General features: G+C 43.6%; 1 protein-coding gene and 1 long non-coding RNA gene across 3 annotated transcripts in view; both read right to left on the minus strand.

Moving 5' to 3' along the window:
- Window positions 1-1,258: 1,258 nt before the first annotated feature.
- The window catches only part of TRMT1L (tRNA methyltransferase 1 like), a 54,690-nt gene continuing 41,619 nt past the window's right edge, over window positions 1,259-14,329 (minus strand). For both annotated transcript variants that reach the window (XM_054036699.1, XM_054036698.1), the window contains exons 12-16: window positions 11,085-11,163; window positions 10,042-10,208; window positions 8,337-8,396; window positions 1,743-1,869; window positions 1,259-1,643 (exon numbers count right to left, since the gene is read on the minus strand). In XM_054036699.1, the coding sequence (XP_053892674.1) occupies window positions 1,319-1,643; window positions 1,743-1,869; window positions 8,337-8,396; window positions 10,042-10,208; window positions 11,085-11,163 (758 nt within the window). In that variant the 3' untranslated portion in view covers window positions 1,259-1,318. The remainder of the gene's footprint in view (window positions 1,644-1,742; window positions 1,870-8,336; window positions 8,397-10,041; window positions 10,209-11,084; window positions 11,164-14,329) is intronic.
- Window positions 5,399-8,078, minus strand: LOC128841566 (uncharacterized). The gene is made up of 2 exons (XR_008445875.1): window positions 6,926-8,078; window positions 5,399-5,998 (listed from the first exon to the last, which is right to left on the minus strand). It is a non-coding gene; the product is annotated as an uncharacterized LOC128841566 (long non-coding RNA).

The following is a 14,329-nucleotide window of genomic DNA, read 5'->3' on the forward strand; positions in this document are numbered from 1 at the left end:
TCCTAGTCGATACAGTTATGCTGCCAAAACTTTGTAGACTAAGCCTGAGTCTAAAATTATTACCCGTGCTGTATGGAAGATCCTGTTTTAAAAGCAGTATAAGACAGTTGTTCCTAGATCAGAACTAGCGAACGACAGAAGTTTTGGACCAAACTCTTCATTCTAACAGTTGGAAAAAGCTACACTAAAATGACCCGTATGATTTTATGGCTGAAGTAATACCATATATATAGATATGGTATTACTTCAGTCATAAAATATATAGATATGGTATTACTTCAGCTATAAAATCATATGGTTTTTATATATATTTAAAAAAAAATACACACACACGTGTGTGTGTGTGTGTGTGTGTATAACACACTTTTTAAAAGGAATGACTATTTATGAAATGTGTTTTTTCAACCTGTACCACAAGAGATGGTTCGAATAGTGAAAATAACCTGTTTATGTAAAAATTTAATCATTGACTCGTAAAAGGAATCTCACAAGCAGGTTAAATTAGATAACTGCCAGCTAACTGAGTAGAGTTCAGATGTATTGACTTAATCATCAAATAGTACCAGTGACAATTTAAATGGATGAGTTAAATCCTGGTGAATTAACTCTTGGCCACTCAGTCCTCTCTCCCCAATAGCTTACCAGATTTCTCCTTTATTACCAGTAGGTAACTGTTATTTTGTACAAAGTAGCTAATTCACTTGAAATATATAGCTATGTAGAGTTAAAGATAAAAATTCAAATAGCAAAAAGTTTAATTTCGTTCCTGATCCACTTGCATTTAAGTCTTTGCTTTTAGGTAAAAGTTAAGTTTGCTACCTAAGGATATAATTGTACCTATTTAAAATGTTCTGGCTTGCTTAAATTTAATACCACATTTTATAGTGCAACATTTTTGGTGTCTGACCTATTTCTAAACTCTAACCAATCAAGCTGCACGCATGATGATCCATTTCATACTTAGGTTATGCTCTAGCAACACTTACGGAAATGCTTAAGACTTTTGGCCCCATCGCTTATCCACTGTACTGGAAATTGCACTAGGAGCTTGCATAAGGCTTTTCAAAGAGCTGGGGGTAGTCACAAAATTCCATTGTTTAAAAGAAAGACAAGAGCATAAAAGTCAATACCCTCTATAGTTTCTTTCTCCACTCTAATTGTAACTTGACCATATGTATTGTGATCAATTACAAGTTCTTCTGTGTAATTCTAAAATGTCTCCCACACATTGAAATAACTGGCAACCCAAGCTTTCAAAACCAGTTCTGTAGATTGGTTTACATGAGTAGGGCTTAGTTGCAAATCTCAAATTAACACATTATTTGCATTCAGCATCAGTAAAGTTATCATTATAGCTGTCTTTTGTGAACGTGAGAGTGTCTCCTGATTTATTATCTTCTGTGAACTCCATGTCTCCTGACTTGTCAGCTACAGCAGTTTGGACATTATCTCCTGCCTGGGCATCTTCAGTGGACTGGACAGGGCCTTCTGCCTGCCCCCCAGTGTACGTGGGAGTGCTGTACTTCACAAGGATAGATTTAAACTGTGCCAAGGGTGCATTTGTGCGAACTCCCATGGGATCAAAATGGGTTCGGCTTACTCTATACCCAGCTTGGGACAGATACTGTAAGAACTTGTTTAACCTGAAAAAAATATAGAGAAAGTTATTACTGATTAGTTGGTTTCAACACAGATTACACACTGATTTTGTTGGAAATCAGAAACTGGAACTTGATCCTTACTTTGGCATGTTCATTCCTTTGATACTATGTCTATGGATATTATAGTAAAATGCAGGGTGCTCAGCATTGCTTTCGGACTTCAGTCTTTTTGCTATGTTTCTACTCATTTCATTACTTTTCCTTTTACCTGAAACATAGAAATGCTCATTAGGGGCAAGATCCAAAATGTAGGTCCTCAACCTCTGCCTAACTCTGTAGCCACCTAAAAAATCAATTACTGAGTGTGCACACAGTTGCTTCAGTCCAGGCAGCTGGGTGTCTAAGTCCAGGGGGATCCTCAAACTAAGTATTCCCCTGCTTATCTGGCAAGTGCTCTCAGAAGCCACCTACTGTATCAGGCCCCACAAAAACCACCGAAGATGGTGGTGCCAACTTAGAACCACTGCTTTAACCCAATGGCTGGAGCCCTCACCTCGGATGTGGGAGACCTGGGTTTAATTCCCTCCGCCCCCGCATCTGGTATGAAGAAGAGATTTGAACTCTGGTCTGCCTCCACCCAGGAGAGTGCCATAACCACTGTGCCAGGGGGTATTTTGAGGCAGATCTCTCTTCTGTTGAAACTGTTCCACTGTATATAATTAACATGTATTGGGCCAGAGTAACCCACTAGGTACATGGGAGACCTATGTTACAGAGTCCTCCAGCTCCAGTACATATTTATTTATATATAGTGGAACAACTTCAACAGGAGAAATAGAAACCCCAGTGGTTAGGGTACTATCCTTAGAGGGGGAGACGAGAGCTGAAGTCTCTTCTTGATATCAGTGAGAGGGGACAATCAAACTAGGTCTCCAATATGGTAGGTGAGTGCTCTTAGCACTGGGCTAAATTATATACATTGACCAGCGCTATTGTAGCACTTAGTGATGATGCCACCCAGCACCCAGTGTGTGCGAGAAAGGTGCATAAGCCCTTTCTCGCAATCTTCAGGAGTGGGTTCATGGCTTTGAATCCTGAGTGGAGGGATGCACCCTCCAGCCCAGAGTTAGGCACATAAGTCTCTCTGAGGAGCAGGGCTCAGGACTCGCCCTTCTCCTTGGCATTTTGTAGTGGCAACTCAGTGAGCTGGATTTTGTGGATCCCTAACTCTCCCCTGCATTGTATACGGAGCACTAGAGCCCAGCTCAGAGCTGTGGATTTCACTAAGCAGTAGAGTACCTAAATGATAAGCATTGCAATGCTTAACGTTTCAGTCCCCTGTGGGAAACTCACCTTAGACCTCTATTGCTTTTCTGTAGGTAGCATTCCTGGCTTAGGGTATGTCTACACTACGAAATTAGGTCGAATTTATAGAAGCCGGTTTTATAGAAATTGGTTTTATACAGTCGATTGTGTGTCTCCCCACATAAAATGCTCTAAGTGCATTAAATCGGCGGACCGTGTCCACAGTACCAAGGCTAGCGTCGACTTCCGGAGCGTTGCATTGTGGGTAACTATCCCACAGTTCCCGCAGTCTCCGCCGCCCATTGGAATTCTGGGTTGAGATCCCAGTGCCTGATGATGCAAAAACAGTGTCGCGGGGAGTTCTGGGTACATGTCGTCAGGCCCCTCCCCCTCCGTCAGAGCAACGGCAGACAATCGATTCGCGCCTTTTTACCTGGGTTACCTGTGCAGACAACATACCACGGCAAGCATGGAGCCCGCTCAGCTCAGCATCACCATATGTCATCTGGGTGCCGGCAGACATGGTACTGCATTGCTACACAGCAGCAGCTCCTTGCCTTTTGGCAGTAGATGGTGTATTACGACTGGTATCTATCGTTGTCGTATTCCTCAGTGAGTTCGGTCAGAGGCACCTGGGCAGACATGTTTTGTCTCCTGGAGACTCAGTCTTGCCGGCAGTCCTATTGAATAGTCTTGACAATGATGCTAGCAGTCGTAATACAGCATCTTCTGCCAAGCACCCAGAAGATGCCGATGGCTATCAGGCATGCTGCACCGTCTGCTGCCAGCTTAAGATGTAAAAAATAGATGGACCAGATTTGTTCTGTATTCATTTGCTTCCCCCTCCCTCCGTGAAATCAACGGCCTGCTAAATCCAGGGTTTTGAGTTCAATCTTTGGGGGGGGGCATTCTGTGTGACAGTTGTTTGTGTTTCTCCCTGATGCACAGCCACCTTTGTTGATTTTAATTCCCTGTAAGCCATGTTGTCACTCGCCCCTCCCTCCCTCCCTCTGTCAGACAATAGTTTCACGCCTTTTTTCAACCCAGACGCCATAGCACTGGGATGATGGAGCCCGCTCAGATGACCGCGGCAATTATGAGCACTATGAACACCACGCGTATTGTCCTGGAGTATATGTAGAGCCAGAACATGCCAAAGCAAAACCAGGCGAGGAGGCAATTGCAGCACGGTGACAAGAGTGATGAGGAAATTGACATGGACATAGACCTCACACAAAGTACAGGCCCCAGCAACGTGCAAATCATGGTGTTAATGGGGCAGGTTCATGGCATGGAACACCGATTCTGGGCCCGGGAAACAAGCACAGACTGGTAGGACCGCATCCTGTTGCAGGTGTAGGACGATTCCCAGTGGCTGCGAAACTTTCGCATGCGTAAGGGCACTTTCATGGAACTTTGTGACTTGCTTTCCCCTGCCCTGAAGCGCCAGAATACCAGGATGAGAGCAGCCCTCACAGTTGAGAAGCGAGTGGCAATAGCCCTGTGGAAGCTTGCAAGGCCAGACAGTTACCGGTCAGTCGGGAATCAATTTGGAGTGGGCAAATCTACTGCGGGGGCTGCTGTGATCCAAGTAGCCAGCGCAATCAAAGACCTGCTGCTATCAAGGGTAGTGACTCTGGGAATCCCATTGCAGCAAAGCCATCCACTATGACCTGCACGTTTCCCAAACTGTGGTGTGGCGATAGACAGAACCCATAGCCCTATCTTGTCACTGGAGTACCAAGCCACTGAGTACATAAACCGCAAGGGGTACTTTTCAATGCTGCTGCAAGCCCTGGTGGATCACAAAGGATGTTTCACTAACATCAACATGGGATGGCTGGGAAAGGTACATGATGCTCGCGTCTTCAGGAACTCTGGTCTGTTTCAGAAGCTGAAGGAAGGAACTTTCTTCCCGGACTAGAAAATAACCGTTGGGGATGTTGAAATGCCTATCGTTATCCTTGGGGACCCAGCCTACCCCCTAATGCCATGGCTCATGAAGCCATACACAGGCAGCCTGGACAGTAGTCAGGACCTGTTCAACTATAGGCTGAGCAAGTGCCAAATGGTGTTGGAATATGTATGTGGACATTTAAAAGTGCGCTGGCGCAGTTTACTGACTCGGACAGACCTCAGTGAAGCCAATATTCCAAGTGTTATTGCTCCTTGCTGTGCGCTCCACAATATCTGTGAGAGTAAGGGGGAGACATTTATGGCGGGGTGGGAGGTTGAGGCAAATCGCCTGGCCGCTGATTACACGTAGCCAAACACCAGGGCGGTTAGAAGAGTACAGCAGGGCGCGGTGCGCATCAGAGAAGCTTTGAAAACCAGTTTTTTGACTGGCCAGGCTATGGTGTGGAACTTCTGTTTGTTTCTCCTTGATGAACCCTCTGCCCCCCAGCACCTGGTTCACTCTACTTCCCTGTAAACTAACCACGCCCCCCCCCCCCTTCAAGCACCGCTTGCAGAGGCAATAAAGTCGTTGTTACTTCACATTCATGCATTCTTTATTAATTCATCACACAACTAGGGGGATAACTGCCAAGGTAGCCCGGGAGGGGTAGGGGAGGAGGGAAGGAAAAGGACACACTGCAGTTCAAAACTTTAACACTTATTGAAGGCCAGCCTTCTGATGCTTAGGCAATCATCTGGGGTGGAGTGACTGGGTGGCCGGAGGCCCACCCCCACCGCATTCTTGGGCGTCTGGGAGAGGAGGCTATGGAACTTGGGGAGGAGGGCTGTTGGTTACACAAGGGCTGTAGCGGCGGTCTCTGCTCCTGCTGCCTTTCCTGCAGCTCAACCATATGCTGGAGCATATCAGTTTGATGCTCCAGCAGCCGGAGCATCGACTCTTGCCTTCTGTCAGCAAGCTGACGCCACCCTATCCTCTTCAGCCCGCGATTCAGCCTGCCACCTCTCCTCTCGTTCATATTGTGCTTTTTTGCACTCTGACATTGACTGCCTCCATGCATTCTGCTGTGCTCTGTCAGCGTGGGAGGACATCTGGAGCTCTGAGAACATATCTTCCCGAGTCCACCGTTTTCTCCTTCTAATCTTCACTAGCCTCTGTGAAGGAGAAACATTTGCAGCTGGTGGAGGAAAAGGGAGAGGTGGTTAAAAAAGACACATTTTAGAGAACAATGGGTATACTCTTTCACGTTAAATTTTGCTGTTCACATTACACAGCACATTTGCTTTCGTTACAAGGTCACATTTTTCCTCTTATATTGAGGGCCTGCCGGTTTGGTGTGAGAGATCACTCACGCAGTGCCAGGCAACAGATTTCGGCTTGCGGGCAGCCATGGTAAGCCACAGTCTTTTGGCTTTTTTAACCTTCTTAACATGTGGGCATGGTTTCAAACAGTAGCGCCCTCATTTCCCATACCAAGCACCTGTTGGGTTGGCCATTTAAAATGGGTTTGCAATGTAAAAGGAGGGGCTGCGGTTTCTGGGTTAACATGCAGCACAAGCCCAACTCTCCCCTTCCCCCCCCCCCCCCCACAATTCTCTCGGATGATCCCTTCACCCCTCCCCCTCACCACGTGGCTACCAGAAGGGAACATTTCTGTTCAGCCGAGCAGGAACGGGCACCTCTGAATGTCCCCTTAATAAAATCACCCCATTTCAACCAGGTGACCGTGAATGATATCACTCTCCTGAGGATAACAAAGGGAGATAAGGAATGGATGTTGTCTGCATGCCAGCAAACACCGGGACCATACGCTGCCATGCTTTGTTATGCAATGATTGCAGACTACGTGCTACTGGCCTGGCGTGGTAAAGTGTCCTACCATGGCGGACGGGATAAGGCCGCTCTCCCCAGAAACCTTTTGCAAAGGCTTTGGGAGTACATGAAGGAGAGCTTTCTGGAGATGTCCCTGGAGGATTTCCGCTCCATCCCCATACATGTTAACAGACTTTTCCAGTAGCTGTACTGGCCTCGATTGCCAGGGCAAATTAATCATTAAACACGCTTGCTTTTAAACCATGTGTAATATTTACAAAGGTACACTCACCAGAAGTCCCTTGTGTGCCCTTAGGGTCTGGGAGGACGCCTTGGGTGAGTTCGGGGTTACTGGTTCCAGGTCCAGGGTGATAAACATATCCTGGCTGTTGGGGAAACCAGTTTCTCTGCTTCCTTGCTGTGAGCTATCTTCTATCTTCATTGTCTTCATCATCATCTTCCTCGTACCCCGAACCCGCTTCCCTGTTGCATGATTCTCCATTGATGGAGTCAAAGCACACGGTTGGGGTAGTGGTGGCTCCACCCCCTAGCATGGCATGCAGCTCCGCGTAGAAGCGGCATGTTTGCGGCTCTGCCCTGGACCTTCCGTTTGCCTCTCTGGCTTTGTGGTAGGCTTGCCTGAGCTCCTTAATTTTCACGCAGCACTGCTGTGCGTCCCTGTTATGGCCTCTGTCCTTCATGGCCTTTGAGACTTTTTCTAATATTTTGCCATTTCGTTTACTGCTACGGAGTTCAGCTAGCACTGATTCGTCTCCCCATATGGTGAGCAGATCCCGTACCTCCCGTTCTGTTCATGCTGGAGCTCTTTTGCGATCCTGGGACTCCATCATGGTTACCTGTGCTGATGAGCTCTGCGTGGTCACCTGTGCTCTCCACGCTGGGCAAACAGGAAATGAAATTCAAAAGTTCGCGGGGCTTTTCTTGTCTACCTGGTCAGTGCATCTGAGTTGAGAGCGCTGTCCAGAGCGGTCACAATGAAGCACTACGGATAGCTCCCGGAGGCCAATAACGTCGAATTCCGTCCACACTACCCCAAATCTGACCCGCAAAGGTCGATTTTAGCACTAATCCCCTCGTCTGAGGTGGCGTAAAGAAACTGGTTTAAAGGGCACTTTAAGTCGAAAAAAAGGGCTTCAGCATGTGGACGTGTCCAGGCTTAATTTGATTTAACGCTGCTAAATTCGACCTAAACTCGTAGTGTAGACCAGGCCTTAGACTGATTGAACTAAAGCTACAAATACACCACTTCTGGGGAGAAAAACCCCTCATTCCTTAAAAGCTGAAGGTACTTGAAATCTAGTCTAGTTTAATAAATAATTTTAAAGTTTTCTATAACTCACTTCCATAGGAGTCAAGGGCTGCACAGATAAACTAGACTTGCAAAGGTACATAGTGCACTTCATGTAATAATGGCTCTTTGTCTTTCCCAGCAAATTCTATTTTGGGTAAAGATAAAAAATTTTTAAACTTTCATTAATCTTCAGTCGAGGTAAATCACTGAGCACATTAGTTTAAAAAAAAAAAAAAAAGCAGCACGAAAAGTTGGGGCAATCACAAGCCAAGGTTACATAAACCATTCTGTCCCCAACTTTAACACCCCACCCCTCCTTCTCTGACTGTGGTTATCTGCTAGCACAAACCACAAGGGGTGTGCATGTAGGTGTGAGAGATGAACTACATACCTTGTACCACATAGTAGTCAGCAGCAGTATCTGGTGTTTTAATAAAGACACCACATTCTTCTAGAATACAAAAGTCCAAATTAAATCTGAAGTGTGACAAAACAACGTTGTAAACAGATCTTATTTTGCTGCCTTATAAAGGGATCCACAAAAATTTGAAAGGGGAAAACCCCAAACTTTCTAGACAAAGTAAAAGGCGTAAAAACGATAGAGGCAAAAGGATAGGTAATGGGTTATGGAAACTTTCACTAAACACTTATCAGTTTGAATCTGGCATAGGACAATATTCAAGTAAAATTGCTATATGGTGATTTATCTGAAGTGAGGTGGTAACCTCTAGACTGTTTGTATTAGAATAGAATCCCACTATAGACAGCCATCTCAATCACCCCCCGCAATTGGCAGTCTCTGTAGAGAAGCCCAGGATTGACTGAGCATGAAGGGCAGAGTCCCGTCTCACTAAGAGGGGAGGAACTTCCCCTCAGGGCTGCAGTACGAAGGCTAGTATATAGATTCATAGATTCTAGGACTGGAAGGGACCTCGAGAGGTCATCGAGTCCAGTCCCCTGCGCGCATGGCAGGACCAAATACTGTCTAGACCATCCCTGATAGACATTTATCTAACCTACTCTTAAATATCTCCAGAGATGGAGATTCCACCACCTCCCTAGGCAATTTATTCCAGTGTTTAACCACCCTGACAGGAACTTTTTCCTAATGTCCAACCTAGACCTTCCTTGCTGCAGTTTAAACCCATTGCTTCTGGTTCTATCCTTAGAGGCTAAGGTGAACAAGTTTTCTCCCTCCTCCTTGTGACACCCTTTTAGATACCTGAAAACTGCTATCATGTCCCCTCTCAATCTTCTCTTTTCCAAACTAAACAAACCCAATTCTTTCAGCCTTCCTTCATAGGTCATGTTCTCAAGACCTTTAATCATTCTTGTTGCTCTTCTCTGGACCCTTTCCAATTTCTCCACATCTTTTTTAAAATGCGGCGCCCAGAACTGGACACAATACTCCAGCCTAACCAGAGCAGAGTAGAGCGGAAGAATGACTTCTCGTGTCTTGCTCACAACACACCTGTTAATACATCCCAGGATCATGTTTGCTTTTTTTGCAACAGCATCACACTGTTGACTCATATTTAGCTTGTGGTCCACTATAACCCCTAGATCCCTTTCTGCCGTACTCCTTCCTAGACAGTCTCTTCCCATTCTGTATGTGTGAAACTGATTTTTCCTTCCTAAGTGGAGCACTTTGCATTTGTCTTTATTAAACTTCATCCTGTTTACCTCAGACCATTTCTCCAATTTGTCCAGATCATTTTGAATTATGACCCTGTCCTCCAAAGCAGTTGCAATCCCTCCCAGTATGGGAAGCTTCTGCTACTGCTGCCTGTTTTGTGAATAAATTGGACTACAGGACTGTCAGCATGGCACCTTGTGTCAGCACTAGTTTACTTAACATAGGATTTTTCCATACTGGTTTAAGTCTAGCACCCTTAACAGCAGAGGTTTAAAGAGTACGACAAAAGCCCCATCATATGGCAAGACTATTGTCCCATGCTTTGTGAGAGGAAACATGTTCCTGATCTTCTTTTAACATGCACCACTACAGTTACTTTTGCTCAAGAAATTTTCAATTGGTTTTAGACATTTAAAAATCCCATGAGTGTTTTTGTAAACAATTTGCCATTTTATCTCACCTTGTTTGTTCTGGCTGGCAGGACCATGGATTGAAAACTGTTTTAGAGTTGTACACTCTGCTTCACAGATTAATGTCTTTACAAGTGGCTGAATCTCATCCAAGCCGTGCTGAACAGCTTCAAACAGCATTCTTCTGAGGAATCCAGTGTTAAAAAGGGACCCTGACCTGGACAGTGCAATAGAACGCCAGTGAAAATAAGGAGACTGGTGTATGACAAAGGATTTTGATTTACAGCAAAAGGCCTTTGCTCCTTTAGAAGTGGTTTCCACAAACTGAGTAGCTACTGAACTATACTTACATTAACGGGGTGCATAGTTTGTGATACAATTAAAATTATTTTTGTTTTAGGTAGTGGCCGTTCAGGATCATGTGTTGAAAGCCAAGAGCTCATGAGTGTTAATCCCAGTTCTGCCATTGACTTACTGTGTCAAATTGGGCAAAGTCACTTCATCTCATTTTCCCATGTGTAAAATGGGAATGATACCCGTATCACAGGGATGCACTGTCAAAATTAGGATGGTATACTAATAGTATTTGGAAACAGTAAAAGCAGGGCTAGTGCTAAGGATTAGTTCTGTTTCTATAATCTAGTTCTGAAATGCTCACATTTAAATTTCACTATTCTTTCAATCCAAAACCCAAGGATAAACACTCCTGCTGATTACCATCAAACAGTTCAAGTTATTTAATAATACTGGAAGTGCACAGGTATTAAGATGTTATGTAAGTTAGTTATCAATTACAGTTCAATGTATACTAGTTCTCTGGTCCCAAAACATCAAGCTACTCAGCCAGATTCTCCTGTGCAGTGTAATTGTTTTAATATCTCCAGGATGTGAAATTGAAAACTAGTTCACTATTGTTTATTTAGTAAACTCACTGCTTGCTGTTTACCAGCATGACTAGGAAAACCCATTTTCTTATTACTCAGCTCTCCAATTAAATAACCAGCTGCCAAATCCATCTCAGTTGCTAGATATAAATTTACTGCTGTACGATCAAACAAGCTTTCACTTTTGTTACGCTGTGTGCTGTACATACCACAGAGGACCAAGCTCTACTGCTGTCTTCCCAGGCATACTGCCGTGGCAGTCACAAGGTAGTTGCCGGTAAGGGTTTTCTGTAACAGAAAACAGAATTAAGTGATTTCAAAATACAATCTATAGAATTCACTTTAACAAACAAAATGAAAGAGATGTTTTAGATACTAGAAATATTGCACCCGACAAGAAGTAATTCTGCCTAAGTAGAGGCATTTAATAGGACAAGCAACATCAGAACCGAAAATAAACTGTAAAAACGCCTGAGACTCCAACTTTTATTAATGTTGTCACAAGTTACTACCTCTGGTGTCTGCTGGAATCTAATGAGGGGCATTGTAACTTTTTAGTTATTTTTAAATTAAAACAAAACAAAACCAGAGCTCCATATTACTTGGTATGTGTTTTAAATAACTACTTCTAGCTAGTGCGTTAAAACGTTCCTCTGCAAAAACAAGTTTAAACTAAAAAAAACTTTTCAAGGAAAATTGTATTACGCAAAAAATTGTTAACAATTATGGTTGCATATGTGCACAAAATTTAGTTGAATCGTAGGATTTTCATGACAGCCATAGCTCAGCTCCCTTGCACATACGTAGTAGGTTGAAGGACTCTGAATGCTGTTAATTTGTGCATTTAAAATTTCAGCCATAACACTGTACCTAGACAGGTGACAATTTTATTTCTGTTCTTAAGAATGAAAAGAAAATGTTATACTTATTGCAGTCTAATGCTCGTATAGCCAAGAAAGCATCACTGTCTTAAGGAGAAGTGTTAATACCTTAACAGCCCAAGGCATCGGGCCCTTTAGTTAATCCTATCTTATTTCTCATTGTAGACATTCAATAAGATATAGATAAACAACTGGATGTAATCTGGAGCTTCACAACTCAATACATTCTCAAACTGCAGAATAATCTTGTATGCACTATCTGTGTACACCAAACTGTTCTTAAAAATATTTCAAATAAGCTAAAGGCACTTGTCTTCATTAAGAACTAAATATTTGATTTAGCTGATGTTTGAGTAGTAAAGATCTTTAGAAAAATACTCAGCAAATTTTTTTTTTTTACATGTCAAAAATATGGCAGATTTTTTAACATCCTTTTTTCATAACCTTACATCTCCAACAAAACTACCAACCACCATCAGTAGGGTAGAGAAGTAGTATAAGAAATTCCAACAGCGTAATTTTCCAGACAGTTTTAAGACAAATGCACATTTCGATTTTTGTCTAAATCATGACAAGTCTAAATGACCAAAGTACCATATTCAGGTTCCACATAGAAAAGGCTGCTTGACTAGAGGGAACATATGAATTAGTAGTCGTTTTAGATACTTTGACACAGTAGGGTGGTTAAAAAACAAATGGCTTTGAATAAGTGGATGATATGCAAAGTCAACTGCTAAACATACTCTGATAGATAGACCCAATTGTTTCAAAAGACAGCAGATAGTAGGAATAGAAAACTCCAAGGGTTCAAAGTATCTCTGAATGGACCATAATGAAAAATGCTTTCACTGAGGCTCTGTAAGTCAGTCCTGTGGAAACCTTTCTGCTCTGGATTAGAATGTCTTGTACTGCTTTGCTCCTTTCCCCAGTTTAGTCAGCTACTCTCCATGCTGTCAGAGGCAGAGACACGGGCTCCAGATGTAACACAAGCCCCCAGTTCTGTGAAATGACATCAAGATGGCTTGGAAGTGGTAGAAGGGAATGGAGGGATAAGTGCATCAGAAGTTGGAGTACCAGAACTGATATGCCCGGGCCATTATCAACTGGACCTTGTCCTTTGTCATCTTCCTGAGGACTCTGGGAAATAACAGGATGGGGTGAAAGGATCCCTTTCTGATCAGCAATACATCTTCTCGAAGAGCAAAAAAACAGCAGATTGTCATGAGGAGGGATGGGGTAGGCCATTGCCAAAGGAGGGGAGAACAGGTACAGATCCTTGAAAATCAGTCCAAGACTCTTGACAGCAGCATCAATCCTTCCCTCCTTAACCAGAAGAAGAATGTGCACTTTCAATAGATGGAGAGCATCTCTGCTTCTGGAAACACAGTCTCTTGGAAGAGTCTGGAGCCATCTGGTGGTATGAGTAAGACAAGGAAGGTCTCTGGCTCCTTACTTCTTGCTCAGAGCTGGGGTATAAAGCTCTGAAATCATTCAGAAAGGGTAATTTCTTGTTAATTGTTCAGTTTAAAACATCATGGCCCTCTTAGGTTGACCTACTGTAATCATAGCCCTGAACTCATCTCTGGAGTCCAGGGGTAGCTTCTTGACAAACTGAAAGATTGTATCCCACTGTATCATATTCTGCCAACAGAGCCTGGTAACTGACTATGCAGAACTGTAGGCTAGCTGAGTATATTTTTCTCCCGAAAGAGAGTTTTGATTCCTTATACCAGGGGTGGATTTCACAATAAGATGCTGTTTAGATTTTTCATGAGCCACTGCCACTACCAATGATCCCAGGGCAGGGTGGATGGAAAAATTACTTGAATCCCTTAGGGGAAAATGACTTCCTAGACGTGGCTGAAATGGAGGCTGGGGTCTACCAGCCGTCCTTGATCAGTGCAAGAATACCCTTATTAATGGGCATTGCTAAATGGCTCTGAGGGAACAGATGAAGAATATTGAATAACAGGGATGTTTCTGGACTATTTCCAAAGTATTAGCCACTCTTTTAAGAAGTTCCTGCAAGTCCTTGAAGTCATCAATAGTGGAAGATGCTGATGGTGTAACTGTTTCATCTGGTGAAGATGAAATACACATGGAAAAAATTCATCCTCAGACCCTTCCAGGAGATATGCATTATCGCTCTGTGGGTCCTGGCTCAATTTGTGAAGACGACCCTGCTGTGGTAGGTATACCACCTGAGAAAGTTCTCCAAAAGGAGCCAACTTGTTCTTACATCTGGATCTCACATAAGGAAAAGAAAATGAGTTTTGAGGGTTACAGGTGAGCCAGGATGGCCAGGATTGCATTCTATAAGGAAAAGGCATATGATGCAACAGAAGTAGAATCCAAGAAGCTTATGGTCTTCAGAAGCATGTATTGGTGATTACAAGAACTTCTCCCAATGTCCCTCTCAGGAACACATCTTGGAGAAGGAAAAGATAACCTAGGAGAAGGGCTTCTATTCCCCCAAGATGATGACGATTATGCCAACAAGTAATACTTCTCTAAGGGAGGTGCCGATCTCTGAGAGGTTAACACTGGTTGAGAAGATCCAGCAATAACACTGA

The sequence above is a fragment of the Malaclemys terrapin genome, chromosome 8 (genome assembly GCF_027887155.1).
Source record: "Malaclemys terrapin pileata isolate rMalTer1 chromosome 8, rMalTer1.hap1, whole genome shotgun sequence".
Lineage (NCBI taxonomy): Eukaryota > Metazoa > Chordata > Testudines > Emydidae > Malaclemys > Malaclemys terrapin.